The sequence below is a fragment of the Camelus dromedarius genome, chromosome 24, assembly GCF_036321535.1.
Source record: "Camelus dromedarius isolate mCamDro1 chromosome 24, mCamDro1.pat, whole genome shotgun sequence".
NCBI classification, from domain to species: Eukaryota; Metazoa; Chordata; class Mammalia; order Artiodactyla; family Camelidae; genus Camelus; species Camelus dromedarius.
In genome coordinates this window covers 7,411,934-7,436,617 of record NC_087459.1, presented here as the reverse complement: position 1 = coordinate 7,436,617, position 24,684 = coordinate 7,411,934, and the positions used below count along the sequence as shown (strand labels likewise).

The following is a 24,684-nucleotide window of genomic DNA, read 5'->3' as shown; positions in this document are numbered from 1 at the left end:
ATTGGGCCACAGATGCACCTCAGCTGTCTTGGAGCTGCAGCTTCCAGAGTAGCCCAGGTGTGACCTGCAGAAGCCACATCTGTTTCGGCCAGTCTAGGGCAGGCATATTTGTGTGACAAGGGAACAGTCCCCTATGGCACTCTGTCTCCCTATGCAAGGCTGCTCTGATGCTTCCCCTTCTGGGCTGGGATGGTCCCATCTCCAACCCTGAGCCCTCCAAGACCAGTGTTCCCCTGGCCCCCTGTCACTCATTAACCACCTCATACTCGCTGAGTGCCTACTGTGTGCTGGGCCCTACACGGACGCTGATACACACCGGGGTAGGTGATTCAAGCCCTACCCAGGACCTAGGGGTGGGGCCTGCCACAGAGAGGGCTGGCCCTGCTCCTGCCCTCTTGTCCCTGCCCTGCTAGCCTATGGGGTCTGGCATCCGAGTGGACCACCAGCTGAGCAGAGTGGTGTGTGAGACAGAGGTAGCTGTGACTGTGACAGAGGAATGGTCAGCTCCAACCCCCGAGCCCAGGGGTCATCAGTGCATAGCCTCCAGCAGGTGTGCAGCTGCAGGACACTGGCTGAAGCTCTCTCCCGCCCCACTTGTCCTACCCACCTCCAGAACCTCCCACCCCAGCTCAACCACAGTCCCCAAAGTCTGGCCTTCAAATGATGGAAAATGAATTTAGACCACATTCCCTGCCAGCTTCAGATTCCTCTGGTGAGGGTGGGCAGGGGCATGGATCACAGATTTAGGGTCTTGGATACAGGGTCATTTTATCTGCCCTAAGCACAGAGATGTTGTGTGGCCAGCCCGGGGTCACACAGCATGTCAGAAGCAGCTAGGGCTAGAGTAGAGTTGACCCTGAGGGCACTGCCCTCTGAGAACAGGGGAGGTGATCCTCACTGCTCCCCAAGTGCAGTGGGAACTAGGGAGGGAGCATACAGAGGGGGCAGGGGTGGGGTTTCCCCACCACCCCAGCCTGCTTGTGTGGGGCTGGCCAGGGTCCCCTGCAGGGTGGGTCCCAGTACCAGCCTCCACTTAATCCCTGCTCCTACCCAGAGCTGCTTGGCTAAAGGTGCTGACAGAGGTGTCCCCCATTCCCCTTCGCAGGCCTGCCCTCCCACGTGACCCCACTCCACACGGATGAGGCCATGGTCATGAGCCTGGACCCTGGGCTGGGAGCTCCCAGTCACCTCCACAGGATCTGGGGGACCCTGCTTGTGGTGACTCTGATGTTCCAGGGTGATCAGCCAACTCTGAGCCTCCTCTGATTCAGTTTCATCAACTGGGAAGCAAGAGGCTGGCAGCCTCTGAGGTCTGTCGAGGCAAACAAATGAGGCACTGGCCGGCAGCTGGGAGTGGCAGTACTCAGGCCACAGGAATGTGTGGGAGGATGGAGTCCTGGGGAGGGTTGTGGGGTGGAGAGCTGCCTCTGCCTCTCCCACTGTGGGCGGGTGTGGGAGCCTCGGGCAGATTGACCCACATACCAGGTGTGTGTAGAGCCACGCCCTTGCCTCTTAGGGTCTTACTCTCCCATTTCTCAGGTGGGGAAACTGAGGCTCGCTGCTGCAGGGAGGTCACAATCACACAGCAAGGCAAGGTGTGTTCTCCCAGCTGGTGCCATGAGAGTCTCCGTCGGCCACCCCTCCAAGCCCAAGGTCAGCAGGTTCGGGGTGGTGGCTACTTGGCCAGAATGTGACTCCCGGGAGTGAGTTCCGGGATCAGGGCCGTTTGGCCTGCACATCACCATGGGGGTGGTCAGATGTGGGGCTGAAGGAGCCCACCTACTGAGGTACCGGCTGTCTCCCAGGTGGGAGGTGGAAGCCACCTTCCTGCTGCTGTGGCTACAAGGTTAGACAGTGTGTGTGTCTTTGTGCTGGCCGGATGCCAGCATCCGCATGCCGATCTGACTTTGCTCCATGGCTTTGGTGTGCACCCCGGCAGATGGAGTCCCTGTGGCTCCCTCACTGCCCACCCCAACCCTGTGTGCTCCAACATTTTGGTGAACAAGAATCCCCTGTGTGAAGTCTGTCTCTGCATTTCACATCTGCAAAGGTTTCTGTTGGCTGATCCAAGTATGTACAGCTGCCCCGTCTCTGACCTTTTTCCATGAGCTGGGTTTTCTATTACGTGCAGTGGAGCCAAATGCTAATTGATACAGAATTCAGGAAGGCTGCCAGGTATAAGAACCAACTTATGCATAGAGTAAGTGCCCTGGAAAAAAGTTCCGTTCGCAGAGAACAGCTGAAAACTTCTGGACAAGATGTAAAAAACCAATTCCCTAAGGGCTCTGGGGTGTGAAGGAAACAAGACAGATTTCAGGTGGGAATTGATACCAGCATGGGGTGTGTTTCCCTTTGTGTGAGGGGCTTTATTGGGTGGAGCACTTAGACTCCAGCAGAAATCACACCACGTTTCTGGCTGAAGAGAGGAAGGAGCCCAGAATCCCCAGACAGTAGAGAGTGAATGGAGAACCCTGAAAAAGAGAGAGCCAGAGGAGGGAACCCCAAATTCTGTGCATGGATGCCACCTAGACCTCCTGCTGACCCCCGAGCCACGTGTGCAGGGCAGACGGGAAACAGCTCAGATTACAAACTGACCAAGACTGACCTCTGCCCTCCTCGGGGTGGCAGAGGTTACAGCTCAAGTCTGACTGAGCTCATTGTCCACCAAAACAGAGGCATCAACAGTCTTTGTAGGAATATAACAGAATGCAGTGTCCACACAATAAAATAGTCACAACATTTGTGACTTGGCATAGGGAGAGCTGGGAGATTGTGACCCATTCTCCAGGGAAGAGAATCCATGCCAAGTTAAGATAGTTATTAGCATTATTAGACATCGAGGGAATGGAAAATTAGCTCTTGTGAATGCCGAGGTAGGAAAAAATGACAGTATTTTCTAAAGAACCAAACAGGAAATATTAAAAATGAAAAATCTGAAATTTAAAAATTCCCTGGATGGACTTAACCGGATCCATCACTTCCAATTGAGGGTTAGGTGGGAGCTACCCAATTGCACAGTTAAATGGATTGTGAGATGTGGCAGTTTCCTCTGTGCTTGCAAGGAGGAACTGCAGTCTGAGCTCAAAAGATACAGCGACTGTGGTCTGCCTGGGAAAGGAGGGGTCATGTCTGGTTTTAACTCTGATTGCATAAGAAGTATATGAAACACATTATTTTTGTTGTTGTTAAGATGACGGTAAAGCATTATATGTTTTGCCTGTAAGTTCTGTTCTCCCTTGTAATGTTAGGTTGACTTTGTTAAGAGACATTATCAAGTCAGAAGCAAAAGGTAAATTCCAAAGGCATCCGGCGTTCGATGACTCAGATTAAAGGAAGCTCTTCTCTGTGTATATCCTAACATTGAATTCTACACGTCAAATGGGTAAGTTACATGGTGTGGAAATTCTATCTCAGGGAAGCTGTTTTTGAAAGACAAGCCAAAGACTTGAATAGACACTTTACAAAAGAAGTTAACGGTTAATGGTCAATCAGCTCATGAGAAGATGCCCAACTCCACCACTCCCTGGGGAGATGCAAATCAAATCCACAAGGAGACACACACCCACCAGAATGACAGCATTTAAAGGCACTGACAAGGCCAAGTGTGTCATGGATGTGGGACAGTTGGGAGTCTCGAACCCTGCTGGCGGGAGCACAAGGTAATATGGGCACTTCTGTTTGGCATTTTCTTACTAAGCTAAACATACAATTAACCATGCAACTTAGCCATTCTCCTCCTAAGTAACTGGTCCAGAGAAACAAATAAGTGCACAGAAAGACTTGTACGTGAATATTCCTAGCAACTCTACTCACAATACCAAAATGGGGAAAAACAACTTCCCATCAACAGATAAACAAAACATGATATATTCACATGATGCCGTCCTAGTCAGCAGTAAGAAAGAACAAACTACTGATGCGGGGAGGATGAATTTCAAAATCATCATGCTGACTGAAAGAGGCCAACATCAAAGAGGACGTGATGTATGATTCTGTTTCTATAAAAATGTTAAACAGCAAACTAATCTATTATGACAAAAAGCACATCAGTGGTGGCCAGGGGCCAGGCAGCTTCATCAAAATTAAAGATTCCTGTTCATAGGAGTAAGCAGGGAGGAAACTTTTGGGGGTGATGGAAATGTTCTGTGTCTTTACTGGGGGGAGATTTCATGGGGTGTGTAACCACCCAAGCTCTTTGGACTGTGCACTTTTTTAAAAATGTTATTTGTAGGGGGTGGTAATTAGGTTTATTTATTTATTTTAAATAGAGGCACTGGGGATTGAACCCAGGACCTTGAGCTTGCTAAGTACATGCTCTACTGCTGAGCTATACCCTCCCCCCTGGACTGTACACTTTAAATGGATGCCTTCATTGTGCATAAATTATACCAGAAAACATTGATTTGAAAATCAATAGCATAACAAGTGTTGGCAAGGATGTGGAGAAATTGTTACATTGTGCACTGCTGGTAGGAATGTAAAATGGTGCAGGGGCTGTAGAAAACAGTCTGGTAGTTCATCAAAAACTTAAGCACAGAATAACCACATAACCCAGCAATTTAAGATACACCCCAAAGATTTGGAAACAGGGACTGAAACAGATAACCTGTGCACCCATGTTCATAGCAGTGTTATTCACAAGAGCCAAGACAGGGAAACAACCCAAGTGTCCATTGGTGGATGAATGGATAAACAAAATGTGGTACAATTCATGCAATGGAATATTATTCAGCCATAAAAAGGAATGGAGTTCTTAGACAGGCTATACCGTGGATGAACCTTGAAAACATCATGCTCAGTGGAAGAAATCAGATACACAAGAATGGTCGGGGGAGGGTACAGCTCAGTGGTAGAGCGTGTGCTCAGCATGCACAAGGTCCTTGGTTCAATCCTCAGTACCTCATTAAATAAATAAATAAAACCTAATATCTGCCCCCCCCCAACAAAATTATGGTGTGATTCCATTTATATGAAATGTCCACATTAGGGAAACCCATAGAGACAGAAAGTATAACAGAGGTTACCAGGGAGGCAAGGGAAGTGGGAATTATTGTTTATTGGGTGCAGTTTCTGTTTCAGAAGATGAAAAAGTTCTGGAAACTGGTGGTGGTGATGGTTATGTAACATTGCAAATGTACTTAACCATCACTGAATTGTACACCTAAAAATTATTACAATGTAATTATTTATGTGTATTTTACCACAATAAAACATCAATAGCATTCCTGTCTGTCAGCAATCAGAACAAATTTAATAGGAAAATGTATAATTTCTAATAACAATGAAATCCACAAAGTAGATTCATAGAAATCAGCCTATCTGATAACACAGAATTTTTTCTGGAACAACCCAGCATGATTAAGTGTCAGTTCCCCTGACATTATCCTATAAAGTCAGTTCAACCCTAACAGTCAATTCAACCCTAGGAGAATTGTTTTTCAAGAACTCAACAGATTCATTGAACATAAAGGGAATAAATATCCATGAACTAAACAGAAGAGGCGAAGAGGCAAGCTGCCAGATATTAAGACATCACCACAGTGATTAAGATAGAAACAAAGGCACAGTCTACAGATTTCAAGGAAAATACACCCTGTGCACATGGAGCTTCACTCATGGAAAAGGTGGCTCTGCAGAGCAGTGTCGGGGGAGGGACAGATCCACAGGACCGATGGTGTTGGAAAATGGGACGCCCTGAGTGAAGAAAAGTAAAGCAAGAGCCCTTGTTTACATGAGACAAGTTGGATACCGGGTGCATTAAAGACCTGTGTACCACCGAGGGGATTAGATGGACAGAAAAAGGAGGGCCTGAGGAACGCAGGGAGATGTGGAGACCCTCCACAACAGAACCTGCCCTGAGCCGGTGGGTGAACGTGACGTCACTGGAGTTAAGGATTCCTATGCAATAAACAAATCGGCAGCTAACAGGCAGCTGTCAGAAGGAGAGAAGAGATGTCTAACAGCTGACAATGCCATGTGTGGTTCAGAAACTGGGAGGACACGTGAAGAACCGCACATCAACAAGAAAAGCCAGAAACCGATAGGAAGGGGGCCCAGGAGGCAAGCAGGAATTCTCAGGAGACTGAGGAGCTAGTGGCTTGTGAAGCCAGCTTCAACCTTTGCAGGAACCCTAGAAATTCGAACTCAAACCAGGAGATTTACAAAATTCAAAAGGTGGATCACAGCAGGTGTTGGTGACCATATGCTGAGACAAACCCAGCAATAGATTTTTTTTCCTAGTATGCAAAAGTATGTGATGCTCTTTAAAGAAATGTAAGAAAATGTGGAAAGATGACAGTTGCCCTGGTTCCCACCTCGTGCCCAGTCCCTGCAGCCCACTGGGGGGGCCCCTCTAGCCTTTCCTCATGGTGCAGTCCTGGTGCACAGCCCACCTCCTGCTCGCCTACCCATCACGCACACCCCCTGCCTGTCCTGTCAGGAGTTGCCCTCCAGCTACCCTTGGCTTGTTCACCATTTTTGAGTGAAAAAAACAATTTAGGGGCTGTTTATTCTGCAATTAAAAAAAAAAGAAAAGCTTTTTGCGTTTTTTTTTCCACCTGGCTGAGCCTGCTCCCATCAGGGCACCTCCAGCCACACCTAAGAAGTGGGATAAATAATCTCTTCTGGCTTGGCTGTTTCCATTGCCAGTGTAGACCCATGTAGCTCTGATCCAGTAATCCCCATGAAGCCAAGGGCAGCCAGCCAGGTCTCCTGGCAGGACCCACATTCCCAGGGGACAGGAGCCGTGCCCAAAGCTCAGTAGGTTGGCTCCTGCTCCGATTTCTCAAAAAAAAAAAACCTGTCCCCCAGTCTGGGCAAAATAGAAAAGGGGACCAGAGTCCGCTGGCTTGGAGCCTGGGGCAGACATACAGTGGGCCTCTGCTCCAGGTCACCACTTCCGAACCCTAACTCAGCTGGTTCTGCTGGCTGTGTACTTGAGTGTGCTGGCCAATGATGGGGCTGGGGGTGCAGAAGGCCGTGGGGCTGCCATTTGCCCAGCTGCCTCCTGTTCCTCATGCCTGGCTGCCCAGCACTGCCCAGTCACCCCCTGCTGGACCTCTCCTGCTGCCTGGGGCCCAGCATCCCAGAGCCGTGCAGCCAGGACGTGGCACTCTGTCACCAGGCTCCCCTGTGGCCTTTTGTGCTGGTAATGGACAGCACTGTCCTGGCCCAGATCCTGGTGGACACCTCCCACAACGTTTTCCAGCAGATGTAGGAGCAGGCAGGCATGGGAAGCCCTGACACTGGGTCTGAGGAGGCCTGGGTGGTGACCCCACCCACACATGCCCTGACCCTAGAAGGAAGGGCCCCCTCACTGTCTTCCAGCTGCTCCCAGAACCGGCACCCACAGCATCTGCAGAAATGTCCTGACCTGCAGGTGTCTGGGGGTGAGGGTGGGTGGGCAGAGCCACCTTAATCCCCTGGCCCCCCACCCCACCACAGCCCCAGGCCCTGGGGCAGTCACTGGGGACAGCCCTGGCTAGAGTCAGAGGTCAGGCTTGGACCCTGAAGGCCCCATCCCAGGTCCTAGGCTTGAGGGCTGCCTCCTTTGCAGATATCTGAACCCCAGCATGGGCTGAGAAGGGGCCCCTGGGCACCCCTTCCCCTCGACACATCTGAGTGGCCCTAGGGTGCAAACTCCCAGCTGTGGCTAGATATGCACCTGGGAAACAGCATCGTGTCCAACTAAGCACCTGCTGGGCTCGAACCCAAGGGTCAGCGGTGGGGAGCACAGGGAGCGGGCACGCGAGGGTGGGGTGCCTCGGGCAGACAAGTGGGAGGACAGACACCAGAGGACGGCCAGGCTGACAGGCAGTGCACACCCCAGGCCCAGGTCCTGGGTAGACTTGTGCTGGCGCAGCTGGCCACCTTCCCTATGACCTCAGGTGCCATCACCTGGAAGCTGGATGTGGACCAGGCCCTGGACCAGCTCTTCCTGGAGCTCACCAGGTGAGCCTCGAGGCATGGCAGGCATCCTGGGCAGCTGGGGTGGTGCTCTCGGCCCCTCCCATCCTGCCCTCGGGCTACTCCTGTGCCCTGCCTGGCATTGCCAACCCCACATGGCAGGTCCTTCTTCAGCCCCTTGCCGCCTGCGAGGCCCCCACCATGTTCCAGGACAGCTTCAGATGGTGAGTGGCCGGGCTGTGGGGGGGGGGCCACCCCTCAAGACCATTGAGGTGACTTTGCTTCCCCACTGTCCTCAGGCTCCCAGAATGTCCCCAGTTCTGAGAGAATACAGGCTATACAGACACACACACACACACACACACACACACATAACTGCCCGCTGCCTTGGCTGCCTGTGGGGAGGGTGACCTAATAGAGAAGGGCCCAGATTGGCGTGTGGAGGAGGAGGAGGAGCCCAGGGTGCTTAGGGAGGGCAGGTTTGGAGGGCAGGGCTGACCCTGGAGGGGTCCTAGGTCACCTCTTCCACACCCCCCACAGAAGGGAAACCAAGGCAGATGTGGAGACATGGGCCAGAACCTCAGATAATTCGGGGCTGCAGCTCTCCTGGGCCAGAACAGTGGGAGGACAGCACCCCGGGCACACGTGAGGGGGGGCCCTGTCGGGGTCTGCTCTGCAGAGTGGCTCCCTGTCCCCCACACACCCCAAGGCCGCCTGCTCCCTCCTTGAGAGTGGAGGTGCCCCCAGCACAAGAAAGACCTCCTCTTCCAGCGGGTACAGGGGACTCCCAGCTGTGGCAGCCCTGCTGGGTGAGCAGAGATTGTCAGGGGAGAAGGACAGGGAGCCTGGGGTGGGGTCTCCTGAGGGGAGCCCATGATCTCACAAGCTGGGTGCTCCCCAGGTTTGGCTGCTGGGTCCCAAAAGCACACTTTCCAGGGTGACTCTCCCACAGTCAGTGGTCAGACCTGACCTTCACAAACCAGTAAAAACATCACAGAGAAAACTAGCTGAGCTTCCAATGGCCAAGTGGGTTCCAGTTACGGTGCAGGTCAGCCCCTGAGCTGTCCCCTGGGGTGGGGGCTGCCTGAGCTCCCCTCACTGGGGAGGTCCAAGGAGTGCTCCAGAAGGTGGCGGGGCCGAGGGCTGAGCAGGGAAGGGCCTGTCCCAGGCAGTAGGGGCTGGGTGAGGGGTGACTGGAAGGACAGCGTCGGGGGTCACACACAGGGTTGGTGGGGGATCTACAGATGGGGGAGTAAGGAGGGGGTCAGACGTAGCAGTGGAGGAGTAGTGATGTTGCCTGTTCCCCCGTAGTGGGGGTGTTGGTCGCCAGCGTGCCAGAGATGGACATGTTTGTAAAAACTGACCCCAGGGAGGTCCGAGTGGGCAGTCAGGCATCTCTAGGTCTGTCATCTTCTCAGGCCAGGCTCGTGGAGCAGCTCTGGATGCCCCCCTCAACCCCTGCCTGGGGTACACCAGCCCCAGACCTGCTGTGAGTGCAGGGTTGGGGCCTACGACTACTTAGGGGCCCACAGGTCCCACAACACGCAGAGGGGCTGCCTCTCCAGAAGCCAGGTTACCAAGACCTGCAGGGTGAGCCTGCAGATCTGAAGGGTGTGGAGCACCATAGGGCGGGTAGGCCTGGGGGAGGTCCTGGGACTGGGGCTCCTGCAGAGGTTCCCTACTCTACCTGGCAGCCCCACGCCTCTGCCACAGATACTCCAGATGGCTCCTTGATGACTTGGGAGCTGGGTACAAAGTTCGGGTGCAGAGGCAACTCGGGACTGCCAGCAAGCCTGACCTTGATGTTCTAATGGGGCCATGGCTAACAGCACCGTAAACCACTTGCAAACCACTTGCAAACCTGCCATCAGGACAGGCCAGTGGTTTAACAAATGGCTTGGAGTTGCCCCATCCAAGCTAGTTTTGTGCCCGGTGCTTGCCCCCCGAGAGCACAGACCAGTGGCCTGGCCGTCCTCCCTGGGACCCGTGGCAGAGGATGGAGCTGCTGGGCCCAGAGCCTGGTCAGGCAATAGAGGGGCTTCTCCTCTCAGCTTGCCCGCTGGTACTGCTTGGCCCACTGTCCCCACAGAGATGAAGCCTCTGGGTCACCTGCTTGGTCCTCTTGGGGCCAGGGTAGGGCCAACCTTCCATGCCTGTGGACAGATGTGTGTGCACCTGTCCTCCCGAGGTCGGAGTGTCACCACTGCAGGGCCAGGGCCTCTCTGTGACCATCTCTTTCTGCTGCCTCTTGCAGCTCCACCAGACAGGAGCAGAGGGGGAACCCCGGAGGGCTGCCAGACTCTCCCTGGGCCCTCTTCTCTCCCAGCCTGGCCCTGCCTGCCGAGCAGGTCAAGCAGGCCTCTCATTAGTGGCTAATTGCCATGTGCATCAGGCCTCCCAGGGCTATTGCTGGGATCACACCTGTTGACAAGATGTGGTGGCCCCAGAGGGAAGGCACCGGTGTTGATTATGCTGCTAATGATGTGCTCATTGCCCACAGTAATTCCCTTCAACAAATAAAGCATGGCTTAATCCAGGGGTGCGATCTGGCTTCACAGAGAGCATGGGGTGCTTGGTGGGGACCCCTCACGCAGCCGGGGAACAGGCCCGCGTATTTGCCTACAAAAGGCTACTTTCTCTCTCAGATTCTACAGTAAGAGGCACAGGGGCCCACTCTCACATCAGACCCACCCTATGTGGGGTCCCCCCACCCCAGAGCTCAGAGCCTGGAGAAGACTTACAGGGCTGTGGAAGGGTCTGCAGGGACAGACCTGGAGGCTTTTTGTTTCCACATCCACTGAGATGGGGTGGGGGGAGCACGCAGGACCAGAAGAGATCTGGGGGATCTACCGAGAACCCCTGAGTGTGAAGACCTTCACCTCAAAAGGAGAACCCTAGTTGACCATCCAAACTAACAAACAACATTTCCCCTAGCCTATAAAAGGTATGGAGGTGGCCTGAGAAGGTCTGGGTATGAGGCCAACCTAGTACTTGGACAGTTTTCTGAGGCAGGCCCCTGGGAAACGAGTCCCCTGTTCCATACGACCATGGCCACGCAGGCAGGGGCTGGCCAACCCAGCAGTCTCCCCACTCCTCCCACCTGCCACTCCTGGGCCCCTAAACTTAATGCTAGGCACCTCTTAGCAGGTGACCCCACAGTGCTGGGGACAGCAGGACGTCCCTGATAGGGGGCGTCTTGGTAGGTCCTGCGGATCACGGGCACCTTGATTCCATGGGCTGCACATGCCTGCTCCTACATCCCAGCCACTCGGAGCCCCACTTCTTTATAATTTCTTGGGGGGCCTTGACCCACAACACAGTAACATTGGAGGATGCAGTAAATGTTTTGAAATTATATGTTTAGGAACATTTTTAATTTATTTTGGAAAAGACAAAATCCCTTCTAATTGTGCCCACCCTGGGTCATTTTATTCCCACTGCACACAGGCTGTCTGCCTTGAAAAGATGGCCACTGGCCCAGCCCCGGCTCTGTGGCAAAGCCCTCGAGGATGGTCCCTCCCTCCCACCTGTCCCCTGAGGGCCAACCTAGCCCAAGTAGGAGGTGGTCTATGGCCAGGTGAGACACTTCTGTTAGGCAGCTGTCCTCTGACCCCTGGAAGTCCCACAAACACTTGGACCTGTGGCCTGTGGCAGGCTGAATGGTGAACCCCCAGATGTTTTTCCAGCAGAACCCATGAATCGGACCTTATTTGGAAAAAGATGCAATTAAGTCAAGGATCTCAAGAGGAGATCATCTTGGATTAGGGTGGCCCTAAATCCAACGACAAGTCCTTATAAGATAAAAAAGGAGAGAAGACACACAGGCATCGTGTGACAATGGAGGCAGACTGGAGGGATGCAGCCCAAACCTAGGAAGGCCTGGAGACCCCAGAAGCTGGATGAGGCAGGAAGCGGCCCCCTGAAGCCTTTGGAGCAGGCATGGGCCTGCCGACACCTTGATTTCAGACTTCTTGCTTCCAGAACTGAGAGAATACATTTCCGTTGTTTTAAGCCCCCCAGTTGTGGTCCTTCATTCCAGCAGCCGCAGGACACTAACACAGGTCCAGTCCCTCGCAGGGTGAAATTCTGAGGCCAACTGGCAGGAGGGGTCAGCAGCTCCACATACCTTGGGGGAAACCCTGCTGCTCCCATCCAGCGATCAGATGGTCGGCTTTGGCCAGAGTGGATCTTGTGGGCATGTCCAGAGCAAGCAGAGGCTGAGCTCTGCACCTGCTCCAGTTCACGGAAAGGGATACCCACACACAGCCACAGCGTCAGGACAGCTGCACAGGCCCACCAGCCTGGGCTTAGGAGCTCCGGCCCCTCCCTGTGTCCTCATCTGGCCCTTGCGTTCCCCTACGTGTGTAAACTCTGGTATTGCACATGGGAAGTGCATGGTGAAAACTTGATAATGATGATGATGAAACAATTTGCAAAACGTGAGAGCGGGCACACCAGAGGCAAGGTGTAATGCTGGCATAAGAGCTGAGGGTCTCTAGGGACAGACATGGCTGTGAGTTAATAAAAGACCCTCAAGGGGCTGAAAAGTCCCCAATCCTGGCTCCACCCAGAGCAGGCAGGAGGAGGACCTGCCCTCAATGTGTGTGTGTGTGTGTGTGTGTGTGTGTGTGTGAGAGAGAGAGAGAGAGAGAGAGAGAGAGAGAGACAGAGAGAGAGAGAGAGAGAGAGAGAGAGAGAGAGAGAGAGAGAGAGAGGGAGCAAGTGAGCGAGCGAGTGAGAGCTCTGTTTTTTTTTAACCAGAAACTGACTCTGGTAGTCACCCAGGCACTCCTTCAGGGACAGTTCGGCCAATGGCTTGAAACTGGACAGACCAGGGTGTACTTACTGCCTGGGCCTCTCAGGAACACCTTGGAGTGGCCAGCTTGAGTGGCAGCCTCTAGCCCTGTCGTTTTTAAATAGTTTCATTGAGGTATAAATTCACATACCATTCAATTTGCCCACTTAAAGTGTGCAACTCAATGGTTTTTAATATATTACATTACTAATTTTCAAATTATGTAACAAGGTGAGGGAAAGTAATAGCTCAGTGGTAGATGCATTTTTAGCATGCAGGGGTCCTGGGTTCAATCCCCAGTACCTCCATTAAAAAATATGTAACAAAATTTGCCACTGTAACCATTTCTAAGTGTACACTTTAGTGGCATTAGTTACATTCACAACGTTGTGCAAACATCACCACCAACTATTTCCAAAACTGAAACCCCCCTCCCAAGGCCCTGGTGGCCTCTAATCTACTTTCTGTCTCTATGGATTTGTCTGTTCTGCATGTTTCACAGGAGTGGAATCACATACTAGTGGTGTTTTGTGCCTGGCTTCTCTCGCTGAACATCGTGTCTTCAGGGTGCATCTACATTATAGCGTGTCCATTCTTCGTCCTTCTATAGCTGAATAATAGTCCGTCGTGTGTATAGACCACATTCCTTTATCCACATCTACTGATGGACATGGGCTGTTTCCACCTTTTGTCTAGCCCCTACCTTTGCTCCACTGGTTCTGGGGAAACGAAGACTGAAACCACTCTACACATCAGGCTCTCCCCCTCCAGCATTGGAAGAACCTCCAACCTCAACCAGAGCCCCTTCTGCTGTAAACCCTCTCCACTACCCCAGCCTAACCAACCCTCATCCTGCCCCCAAATCCCAACAGCACTTGCTATTCTCACACGTATTTTGTAACCTCCCCCAGGGCATTTCAGTGAAACTAAGTTCTTTTTGTACTTGTCTGGTTCTAATAATGAGTGAGATCGTTGAGATTCCAGGCATTGTATCCCAGACCTTGGTCAAATATTGCCAGGATAGGGCGTGCTGGGGCTTGGAAGCCCACCAGACACAGCCTCTGGGGAAAGCCCCTCTCGCTGCTGAGAAGGAAGTTTCTGTCCTGGAAGCCAGGAGGAACAGCTGCAGGTGCCAGCTGGTGGGCCTCAGTTAACCCCACAGTTAACCCCTAGGCAGGTGGAGAGTTACCAGGTAGAGTCAAGGAGAGGACAAGAACCACAAGAAGAGCATAGGCTGGGATGGGCCCCCTAGAATGTGAGATTGTGCCTAGCCAGTATTCTGGGGCTGAGCCTACCAGGGCACCTTCAGGGTTAGGCCGAGGTGGGGCCTGGAGATGTGCCAGACTCCACCACTGGAGTTTTCTGCAATGCCGCAATAAGAAGTCATTAAATGTATATGATGACTCGAGAATTGAGTCCAGCAGGCAGAAGTCCTGTCTCAGGTTATGAAATCATACAGGAAATGAAGTTTTCTCAGGCTGGTCCCCGAAATAACCAGACTCTCCCCACCTCCCCCAGAATTCTGGGCTCTGCACTAGGTTGCAGCCTTGGGAGGAACTTTTCCTCATTCCTGTCACTCTCATTTTCTTCCCTCTTCAACAGAACTGGGCGCCCCTGTATGCCTGGGGCCCTTCTGGGTTCTTGGGCTGCGCCCGGGACTACTTCTGCAAGCTCCCGAAGCGGAGATGCCGGGGCCGCACACCTGATCGTCAGGTGAGCCCGGGACCGCCCAGGAGGCGCCTCCATCTCCCGCCGCCCCGCCGCCCCTCCACCCTTATGGCGGGGAAGGTGAGAGGCTCCCGGGCCCGCCAGCAGGAGACGCGCGCCGCACAGGGGCCCAGTCCCGGGGCCTGATGCGCATGCGCCGCACTGGCGCTTTCCGGCAGCGTGGCGGAACCACCTCACCGTTTCGCGACGTTTGGCGACCCCTGTGTGCGGAAGCCGGCGGCAGTGTGGCGCCATGGCGTCGCCTTTTAGCGGGGCGCTGCAGCTGACGGACCTCGACGACTTCATCGCGCCATCTCAGGTGGGCGGGCCGGGCGGCGGTCGTGCGCGGGGAGGCCCCCCCCACCGCAGTGTCACCCCTGAGAGAGGGGCTCGGAAGCCGGGCTGTTGGGCCGCGCAGCCCCGGGGCGACCGCGTCCGCTTTCATGGCGGGCATGGCAACAGGAGTCACCTAGCTGGGGTGGCGAACTCAGGAGTGGGGCCGGGGAGACCCTACCAGGCTTCTCTGGCCGGATTCTTGCGTGTGAGCGGGGTGGGACGGCCCCACCCAGCTGCGAGGGCAGGGGAGGTGGTCGTCGGTGTCGCCTTCGAGGAGTAAGGCAGAGCTTGCCCCTAAAGGGAACGGGATAGCTGCACTTGAAAGGTGGCCGCCTTTATCTGGTGTACCTGCTTATCGATTGCTACCAGCCATCCAGAACCAGGGCTCTGAGGGCCATAGTTAAGGAGTCCCAGAAGGAGGGGGCGGAGCTGGAGCACCGCACCAGAGCACCGCAGCAGGGAGAAGACAGGCCTCCCGCCAAGGCTTCCTGGGGCTGGTCGTTTTTGGGAATGCGATGGCCAGGGAGGTTCTCAAAGTGCTGAGAGAGACAGCGGGAACTTAAGGAGGTAGGGAGAGAAAGGAACTTTCTTCCAGGAACTGGGCTGGGAGGTGACCTCCAAGCAAAACTTTCCTTCTGTCCCCTTGGCTTCCTCTCAGTAGCCAGTGAAACACTGGCCACTGGTCCTCTGTGCAGTGCCATGCCACCCATTGACACTGAGGAAGGGTGAAGGGTCGGGGTTGGCTGTCTGCAGACAGGTTGGCGTACAGACCCACTTAGCGCTGCCTCCATCTGATTGTGACCTGCAGAGTGACCCTTAGTGTAGGTGGGGTGTGAACGTAAGTAGCCACACTGCCAAGACTACTTCTGTGGCAGGAAGACAGGAATCGGGGCAGAGCCTTTGTCCCCCGCAGCAGTGGTGTGGCCATCAGGCTGCCCCTCTTCCTGTGGAACCTTTGCACACTCAGGTCCCCGTTTGCAATCTCTTACTGGTGTAGGACTGCATCAAGCCCATGAAAGTGGATAAGAGGCCAGGAAGCGGCATGGCCAAGATCCACATCGAGGATGATGGGAGTTACTTCCAAGTCAGTCAGGTGAGTTCCAGCTCAGGTGATTGAAACACATTTCGTTGCTCCATCCGATGACAAGTGCAGTGACCGTGGGACCCTCCACCTCCCACCAGTCTTTTCTCACTAGTCAAATTCATTGACTGCCAGGGAGGCTGGGAGAGATGGGAACCCTCGGGGATGGTGGGGAAGGAGAACAGAGGCTGAACATGGAGCAGAGATGGCAGTTCCCATGTTTCTCTCCCTCTCTGTCTGAATTCTAATTGTGTGAGATTTTCTAGTCCAGGTCACTTGTTCTTAATGAATACCTACTTCCTGTGTGATTTAACAATGACAAGATCCTATTCTATCAGTGCTAAAATTTACCCCAACTCTTTGCCATCTGAATTCTCAAGAACATCCATTGCCATCCCATGGACCACAGGCACCAGGCTCACCGGCCCAGGGACCCCTCCCAAGCAGGGGAAGAGCTACAGGATGGCTCATGGTGGGGCCAGACAAGTGGGATCCCAAGGTCATGGGGAAAGAGCCACTGTCTACTTAGTCCAGGAGGGTGACCCAGCAGCACACCATGGGTCCCACCCAATCCTGGCACAGCACGGGGACCCAGGGTAGGTGAGAGTGCCAGTGAGCCCTGCTTCAGGGCAGCAGTGGTTGATCTGGAGAGAAGTCAGAAGCACACCAGCCTCCTGCTCAGCACAGCGTCACAGTCTGGGCCTTCAGGCCCATCCAACTTGGGAAAAGGCATTGAACTCAAGTTATGGCTTAGGTGCATAGTGAGGCCTAGTGAGCTGGGCTGGAAGGGAGTTCTAGTCTCCTTCAGCCCTTAGGTCACATTCTGGGCCCCTGAAGCTCACCTGGCCCTGGCTCAGATCTTTCCTGCGTGTGAAGCGGGAGTAAAGGGGTTTTGCTGGGATCACTTGCATCTAAGAAGAGTTGCTGCGTGTCAGCCTGGAGGCCTTGAACACCAAGTTCTGGAACTGTCTGGCTGAGTCTGATGTGAGTGCCCCTCATGTCCCTCTTGCACTCCACACTCCTCCAAGTGCCAACATTTGGCGGGCACAGCCCAGCAGGGCACAAGCTCCCACCATCTCCTGTCTCTGCCCCCTCCTCGTCCTTGTGTCCTTTCTTCCTTCATCTACACCCTGGCCTTTCTCCTCCTCCTCTTAGAGCCTGGCCTTTGGCATTTTCCTGTCTCCACAGCCCCATGAGTACAGCCTGGGGACCAACGACCCTCCAAGACCTCTGTGACCAGCCAGCTGCTTCTCTGTAGATTTAATGCTTGAGGCCTCCTTAGTGTGATTCTGACATGCCAGCCAAGTTTGTACCAAAGTTAGAATTTGGTGCCACTATGAAAATCTAGAATGTGTATAAATATTTCTGTAGTAAATATTTAATTTCTAAAATTTTAGTGGGCACATAAAGCCATTCAGCTACCCCATTGGTTGTCAGTGTTGTGAGCCAGAGAATGAATGTTTCCTGTGGGTTCCATTACCCTGAGCTCCACCGCGCCATGTCTTCATGCAGCAGGGCTCTTGGTGTACCGAGTTCTCTTGCTTCCAGGACGGAGGGACTAGGAGGCTAGAGAAGGCCAAGATCTCGTTGGATGACTGCCTGGCGTGTAGTGGCTGTGTCACCTCGGCAGAGACCGTGCTCATCACTCAGCAGAGCCACGAGGAGCTGCAGAAGGTTCTAGGTGCTAATGAGGTAAGCAGTGGGTGGTCCTCAGGACTCTGCTATAACCCGACATCAGCCCCAGCCTCGCTTGCTCGTGTTGTCCGAGCAGCTCATCTGGTGACTCTTGGCATCTTTAAGTCTCATCAGTGGGATCTCAGTGAATTACTGGTCAGTATTCCATTGTTGAGGTGCTAGCCCTAAATGTTAGGTTCTCTGTGTACACAAAAATGACATGCCTTGATTGAGTTAGGGTCTGGTCTTGTCAGCCCTGGCCCACTGGGAGCCTGTAAAACACACAGAGTGAGTGGCATGTCCCTTGCTTTGCAGATAGCGGCACCTGGTCAGCAGAGGCTGGTTGTCATCTCGGTCTCACCCCAGTCCAGAGCATCACTGGCTGCGAGATTTCAGCTAAATCCTACAGACACTGCCAGGAAATTAACTGCATTCTTTAAAAAAATAGGTGGGTGCTGAACCTTGGGTGAGCACTCCAGCTTGGACACAAGGCTGAGGAGGCGGTCTTCACACCTCTGGTCTTTGGACCTAAACGTATCAGAAACCCTATTTGAAGTTGACTTTAGCTTAAAGTTTTGATGATTGAGAGCAGTGCCTTTTAAGAGAAAACCGTCTGAATTCTGATGTTGCACTTCTGCGAGTCTGGAATTCACTCCCTCCTTGTGTTTTTTAAAAATTATCACCATCAAGGAGCATTTCCCAGGTCTGAGCTGGGTTCTGGCTCAGAAAAAAATAAAGGTTGGTTGACCTCTTTATGCCGGGAGCTGGCTGGGAGAGTGTGGGGAGGCTGTGGCATAGGCTCCTGTCCTGGACACCGTGTAGGGTATGGCCTGGTCCTGGTGGCCACTGAGCTCAGAGGAGGTGAGCCCCAAGGAATCCAGGCTGGCCACAATGCCAGCGGGTCCTGTGACACTCCTGGGGGGCATGGTTGGCAGCACCTCACACTCCGGGTGTCCTTCTTAGGGGTGAGGTGGTGCTCTCCTTCCAGGGGCACACTATGTGTTTGATACCGCCTTCTCACGGAACTTCAGTCTCCTTGAGAGCCAGCGAGAGTTTGTGCAGCGATTCCGAGAACAGGCGGACTCCAGGCAGGCCTTGCCTGTGCTGACTTCCGCCTGCCCAGGTGTGTGCACACTGGGGACAGGATGTTGACACCTGGATGTGGGCGACGGGAGTGCTGGGGGGTGGGAGGAGCCCAAGAGTCACCTGCAGTCACTTCAGTTCCCTGAGGAGTGATTGCAGGGATGCTAGAGACGTGACAGGGACAGCAGAGTGGGGCCATTCCTCGGGGACCCTGACTCCTTGTGCAAGTGTGTCTACCCCCAGAACCTTCACGTCACAGCCCCATGTGCTCCCCATGTCGGCCTCAGGCTGGATCTGCTACGCCGAGAAGACCCATGGGAGCTTCCTCCTCCCTTACATTAGCACTGCCCGGTCCCCGCAGCAGGTCATGGGCTCCCTGGTCAAGGACTTCTTCGCCCAGCAACAGGTAATGGGAACCCTGCTGCTGTTGAGAGTCTGTGTTGTTTCCTTAAAAGTGAGTTCATGGACCCACACGCCAAACTGTGTTCCCTGCTGTGCCTGTGCTGTCACCCCTGCCTCAGCCTGGCCTCTTTGCTGCCCGGGTCGGGCAGCTGCTCCACAGTCGCGTTTCTCCATGCAGCGTTTGACCCCTGACAAGATCTACCACGTGACGGTGATGCCCTGCTATGACAAAAAGCTGGAAGCTTCCAGACCCGACTTTTTCAGCCAGGAACACCAGTCGCGCGATGTGGATTGTGTCATCACAACAGGTGCAGATCCCTGAGCCCAGCTGGTGCTGTGTCCCCAGTGCAGGCCCTGGCACAGCCCCTCTGGCTCACGTCGGTCACCCCATCTCTGAGTTGAGCAGCCTCACAGGCTCTCAAGTGCTTAAAAGGCAGAGAAATGAACACCCTTCCAGCAGCCAGATAGCTTGAGGGATGGTTGCCCTCCAGGGACACAGTGCCCTGCCCATCTCCAGGCACACTGTGAGGCGCCCTGGGGACGGTGCATCCACCCTGCCTCTGTGGCTGGGTTCAGCCTCTACCCACGAGCCAGGGGTGGACACGTGGCCTCTGTGTCCAGGTCACAGATTGCTGTGGATGCAGGTGACGTGGGTGTTCTTGAACTGACTCTTGTTTTCCTTGAGATTCAGCTGAAGAGCGTGTTCTGTGGTTTCATCACAGGAGAAGTTTTGAAGCTGCTGGAAGAGGAAGGAGTCTCACTGTCAGACCTGGAGCCAGCTCCCCTGGACAGTCTGTGAGTTACCACCTGCCACAGTGGAGGGGCAGGAAGTATTTCCAGCATCAGGGTGCTCAAGACATTAGGGTCATGGTTGTCCTGGTGGGCAGATGTGACAATGTGGGGCTAGGCACTGTCCCTTCCTGCCTTCTCTGCTATGTCTCCTTTCTGATTGGTTTTGCTTCTGCCTCGTGGTATGTCTCGGTGTCCACAGAGACAGTTGAGTTCATGAGACAGGCCTGTGGACAATTGGCTGATAGTCATCAGAGCTGACCCCAACTTCATACAGGTCTCAGCTCCCCAGAACAGGGGACATGACGGAGGGGACAGCCCTTTCCCCATGAGCTGCCTCCTGACAGGGCCACAAAGCCCCTGTGGTCCATGACTCATTTTCCACTTAGAAAGCAAATGCTCTCAAACGTGAGAGACAGAGGTTACCCAGAAGCCTCAGCAGACAGCAGCCCCACTACCACCTGAGGCCATGCCCTCCTCCCCAGGTACAGCAGCGTGTCCCCCCAGGAGCCCACCAGCCATCGGGGTGGGGGCTCAGGGGGCTACCTGGAGCACGTGTTCCGGCATGCGGCCCAGGAGCTCTTTGGAATCCACGTGACTGAGGTCACCTACAGACCCCTGAGGTCAGTGGCAAAAGCTGGAGCTTGGGGAACGGAGCAGCTGGAGCTCCAGGTCCCCTCACTGCAGTAGGCATGGAGGAGGATATCAGGGTGGGCTTGGCGTGGACCTTGGGGCACCAGGAAGCTCACATGAAAGGGCCAAAGTCTCTAATCCTCAGTCTCCTCATCGTAGGAGTCGATGTCCTTGCCCACAGCATGGTGGCCCAGGGCCCTGAGCAGCCCGTGGTGGCAGGATGGTGTTCCTGGCACAGGGTGTGTCCCCATGTCCTCGGTGGGAGGGCTGGGGCCTCCATGTCAGACCAGGAAACCAAGGCTGGGTGTAAGGTCACCCGCCCAGCTCGTGGAAGTGAGTTTTCTACCCTCCCCTGTCACTGTCCCGACCCAGGAGGGACTGGGCACACTGTGTGGACAACCGGGTCTGTGCTCCCCCAGGAACAAGGACCTGCAGGAGGTGACTCTGGAGAGGGAGGGTCAGGTCCTGCTGCACTTTGCTGTGGCCTATGGCTTCCGCAACATCCAGAACCTGGTGCAGAAACTCAAGCGGGGGCGCTGCCCATACCACTACGTGGAGGTCATGGCCTGCCCCGCAGGTGCGCAGACAGGGTGGGGCCCTCTGGGACCCCCAGGTGACGATGCCCTTCCCATGACCATACTCTTGCCTGTCCTTCTCTGCCACAGGCTGCTTGAATGGCGGAGGCCAGCTCAAGGCTCCCGACAGGCCTGGCAAGGAGCTCCTGCAGCAGGTTGAGAGGCTGTACAGCATGGTCAGGACAGAGGTGCCAGAGGAAGCGCCCGGGATCCAGGAGCTGTATGGGCACTGGCTGCAGGGTGAGGGCTCAGAGAGGGCCAGCCGCCTGCTGCACACAAGCTACCACGCAGTGGAGAAGGCTGGCTCTGGCCTTAGCATCAGGTGGTAGGAGCCCTCCAGTGTCTGCCGGGCCCACCGCAGCCAGTACCAGGATTCCCAGTAAGGCGTGTGGAGTCTCCAGCAGGGAAGTCACTCCAAGACCCCAGGCTTGCCCTGAAAATGCTGGGTGAGCTGCGGGGACATTGGAACCCACATAGAAATGGGATTCAGGACCCACAGTCAGTAAAGTTGACCTCCAGCCTGCGCTCACCTGGACTCTGCACTGCAGGGGCCTGGAGGTTTCACCAACTTCTGGAACCTCTCTATGGGCCTGGAGCCCAGATCAGTGCTCTGGCTCCTGGCTGTGGTGGCCTGAGCTGTGAGGGTTTCAGCTAGTCCCATAGGGAGCTTAAGGCAGAGCAAGAGGGGGGTTCCTCATCCCTCACTTCCAGAGTCACTCCAAGTTGGGATATGGAGGGTGGTAACAGGCTGAACCTGCCCAGCTGGTTGAGCTCACAGCAGAGTGGGGGAACTCTGCCACACTGGGCAGCAGAGAACACTGGCTGGAGACAGGCACCTGGTCCATGACACCCTACCTGGGCATGGGTCCCCCTGACCCCCATCTAGAACCAGGTGTTCTACAAGCTGTGGCCTCTGGGGCCTGAGAACCTGCATTTTGGGGGCTGAGTCCTTGTGGGAGGCAGGCTCTGTTAGTGTCAGGCCTTAGTGGTCTTTCAGGCTGAGTCCTATGTCCACAGCTGGATCCCCACGTACAGGACAGGGGGTGGGCCAATTGGGTTCAGCCAGCCAAGCTTGCCCCCAAGGAGCTCATCTCTAGTAAAGGGAACTCTATCTGAAAACTGCTTCTCTCCAAGAGTGTCTGCCACCATCAAGAAGAGGCCTTTCAAAGCTTTATTCATAAGTTCAGGAGCCCAGTGCACCCCAGTAGGCTGCCTCCCAAATATCCAGGTCTTGGAACTCACTGTAGCCCAGAGAGCGGTCTGGGTGTCCACCGCCAGGAAGTGCCAGAATGCCCACCCTCTGAGGCTGGGCAGGGTTGAGACAGGTTGAGAGAGGAGGGACGTGTGGCCTGGCCTGTGCAGGGCTCACTTCTGTTGGGGCGTGCTCAGAAGCCCCCACTGCAGTGCGAGGAGTGCCCGGGCCTGTGGCTGCAGCGGCTCAGCTGCCCTCTCAAAGCTCGCGCGCTCCCTGCAGAGCACTTCCAGGACCTCGGCTGGGGCCACCTTCCCTGTGAACTTGCGCACAGGCTCCTCTCTGCAGGGAGAGGGGCACCATGGGGGCTTCCGGGGAACTGCTAGGCAGAGGGCACTTAAAGAGCAGCCTCTCCCTGGTGCCAGACAGCCGAATAACCGATCCCCCAGCACCTCCCTCAGTGTCCCACTGACTGCCAGGGAGGCCCAGAGGACAACAGTCCGGCCCTGTGCCAGCCTGTTCTGCAGCACGGCCCCTGGAGAGGGCAGAGGTCCTCCCGAGACACGCAGGCATAGGCCTTGCCACGTGCTCCCCAGCTTGCCCCACAGGAAGGCCCAGGATGCTGGCCAGTACTCACGCCACCCTCAGGAAGGGGTTATATAGAAGTTCCTCGCCCAGGGTCGACGGCACCGTGGGCACGTCGTCATCATCCCTCTTCTGGAATGACCACAGGCCCTTGTCACAGCCTTATCTGGCAGCTCCAGGCAGCTTGACCCAGCTCACCCCCAGCCTCGGGGCTGGAGGCTAGACCCTGAGGGCAGGCACTCGTGGGCCAGTCCTAGAGGCTGCCCAGTTCCCTACCCAAGGCCACCAACCCCTCCCTTCACCAGTGGGAGCTTTGGCTGGCAGCATGCCCATGGCTGACTCCCCCAGCAATGCCCTTCCTGGACCCACCCGCTCCTGCCCAACCCTCCAGCCTTGCCATCAAGAGGGGAGGAGTCCCCACACCTTGGCCCAGGACAGCTTGGCCCTCACATGATCGTTGCAGGGCTCCACTTTCTGTGCAAACTCGAGATTGCCCAGCGTGTGCTCATGACCACAGAACACCTTCTGGAGAAAGGAGGCACTTGAGGTGCACAGCGCCACCGCAGGCAGAGGTGAGCAGAGGCACTCACCCCTCTGTCTGGCCCCTCCACACACCCCTGTACCCCTCCCCACACACGTGGCCCGCCCACTCCTTCAACTGGCCAGCAGTCATTCCGAACCCCAGCACAAGGCAGGTGCAGAGTACCCGAGTTATGTGAGAGGCTGGGCCCCGTGAGGGTAAGGGACAGGCTGCTCACTGTCTCAGGCGGCAGGGTGCCCAGGGTCTCCACCAAGCTCTGGTACATCTGGTGAGCTGTGCTTTCCAGGCGTGAGCCACAGCCGGCCACAGACAGTGCATCCCCTGGAGAGCTGGCCAGGTCAGAGAAGGTGGAAGGGGACAAGGAGGGGGGGCAGAGGGGCGCAGGGCAGCGCGAACCTGAGAAAACGGCAGGTGGGTCCAGACACTCGTCTTCCCAAAGGAAGTAGCTCATGTGGCCAGAGGTGTGGCCTGGGGTTAGGAGGCAGCGCACGTGGATGGCTCCAAACTACAGCAGAGAGGCAGGCAGGCCTGTGAGGCAGTTGAGCCCAGGGTGTTCCCGCGCCTCCCAGGTGCCCACTTACCTGCAGCTCCTCGCCATGCACCAGCCTGCGGGTCAGTGCGCAGATGCGCTCATCCGCGCCCAGCACCACCAGCCCAGGCTGCAGTCTCACCAGCTCCGCGTTGCCACGAGCGTGGTCCCTGCAGATGGGTAGAAGTATAATCACATGTGGTTGGGGTAGGATTGGGGTGACACCCTCGTGCCTCAGCCCGCCCAGACGGTGCTCACCAGTGGTGGTGGGTGGTCAGCACGGTGGTCAGTGATACCCCCTCCCGGCCTACGATCTCCAGCAGCTGAAAGGGACAGGAGTTAAGGAGATGCGGATGGTCCAGGTGGCTGCCTGTGTTTGGGAGCCAGGATTGGCTGCACAGTGCCCCAAGCAGGCCAGGATGGGGTTGTGGGTAGGGGCGATTCAGCAGTTAATTACTGAGCACCCGGTGTATATGGCACAGGCACCAAACGAAGGGAAAAGAGGAGGCCAGAGAAGGCTCTAACCTCACAGGAGACCCAGGATAATCAGAAAAATCCTAAACACCAAATAACCTGAGATCAAAGAACAGGGGAAGAGTCAGCTCCCAGCAGTGTGGTCGGGGGAGCTGCTTCAAGCACAGACTGGCGGTTACGACCTACGATTCCTAGGCTCAGAGTGGTGCTCCTGCCGCCCGAAGCCTGCCCTCACCCTTTTGGGCACGGACACGTCCACGGCCACAGCCTCCCGCGTGTGCTCCTCAATGACCAGGTACATGTAGTTGTCCTCAAGCACAGGGATGACTTTGACCTTCATGGTCGCAGAGCTCAGCTACCTCGCGCCTCCTGAGCCTCTTCCT

At 55.2% G+C, this 24,684-nt stretch overlaps 2 protein-coding genes across 7 annotated transcripts; one reads left to right on the top strand and one right to left on the bottom strand.

The window, feature by feature from the left end:
* The first annotated feature begins 14,622 nt into the window (after nucleotides 1-14,622).
* CIAO3 (cytosolic iron-sulfur assembly component 3) lies at nucleotides 14,623-22,099 on the top strand. 3 transcript variants are annotated; one of them, XM_010991125.3, is made up of 11 exons: nucleotides 14,623-14,726; nucleotides 15,741-15,836; nucleotides 17,373-17,516; nucleotides 17,814-17,946; nucleotides 18,487-18,621; nucleotides 18,869-18,987; nucleotides 19,162-19,291; nucleotides 19,706-19,778; nucleotides 20,258-20,395; nucleotides 20,825-20,982; nucleotides 21,071-22,099. In XM_010991125.3, the coding sequence occupies exons 1-11, from the start codon at nucleotides 14,661-14,663 to the stop codon at nucleotides 21,307-21,309; spliced, it is 1,431 nt and encodes a 476-aa protein (XP_010989427.1). In that variant the 5' UTR covers nucleotides 14,623-14,660; the 3' UTR covers nucleotides 21,310-22,099. The 3 variants fall into 3 exon arrangements, with proteins under 3 accessions (XP_010989427.1, XP_010989430.1, XP_010989429.1); XM_010991127.3 differs by lacking the exon at nucleotides 14,623-14,726 and adding an exon at nucleotides 14,798-14,948; XM_010991128.3 differs by lacking the exon at nucleotides 20,258-20,395.
* A 38-nt stretch (nucleotides 22,100-22,137) lies between these two features.
* On the bottom strand, nucleotides 22,138-24,676 carry HAGHL (hydroxyacylglutathione hydrolase like). Of its 4 annotated transcripts, none has more exons than XM_010991122.3 (8): nucleotides 24,537-24,676; nucleotides 24,086-24,150; nucleotides 23,880-23,997; nucleotides 23,695-23,803; nucleotides 23,516-23,619; nucleotides 23,181-23,282; nucleotides 22,810-22,889; nucleotides 22,138-22,514 (listed from the first exon to the last, which is right to left on the bottom strand). In XM_010991122.3, exons 1-8 carry the CDS (start codon nucleotides 24,639-24,641, stop codon nucleotides 22,346-22,348), a joined length of 852 nt encoding a protein of 283 aa, XP_010989424.1. In that variant the 5' UTR covers nucleotides 24,642-24,676; the 3' UTR covers nucleotides 22,138-22,345. The 4 variants fall into 4 exon arrangements, with proteins under 4 accessions (XP_010989424.1, XP_031303332.1, XP_031303329.1 ...); XM_031447472.2 differs by having other exon boundaries at nucleotides 23,181-23,279; XM_031447469.2 differs by having other exon boundaries at nucleotides 23,516-23,803.
* Between the last annotated feature and the right edge of the window lie 8 nt (nucleotides 24,677-24,684).

What these genes read in the sequence shown, in the direction of transcription:
- CIAO3 (XM_010991125.3), top strand. Translation starts at nt 14,661, where the DNA reads ATGGCGTCGCCTTTTAGCGGGGCGCTGCAGCTGACGGACCTCGACGAC. An exon ending in AGGTTCTAGGTGCTAATGAG is followed by an intron (nt 17,517 to 17,813) that starts GTAAGCAGTGGG and finishes CTTGCTTTGCAG; the next exon opens with ATAGCGGCACCTGGTCAGCA. An exon ending in TGCATTCTTTAAAAAAATAG is followed by an intron (nt 17,947 to 18,486) that starts GTGGGTGCTGAA and finishes CTCTCCTTCCAG; the next exon opens with GGGCACACTATGTGTTTGAT.
- HAGHL (XM_031447469.2), bottom strand. Translation starts at nt 24,641, where the DNA reads ATGAAGGTCAAAGTCATCCCTGTGCTTGAGGACAACTACATGTACCTG. An exon ending in TGCATGGCGAGGAGCTGCAG is followed by an intron (nt 23,804 to 23,879) that starts GTAAGTGGGCAC and finishes TCTCTGCTGTAG; the next exon opens with TTTGGAGCCATCCACGTGCG. An exon ending in GCACCCTGCCGCCTGAGACA is followed by an intron (nt 23,283 to 23,515) that starts GTGAGCAGCCTG and finishes TCCTTTCTCCAG; the next exon opens with AAGGTGTTCTGTGGTCATGA.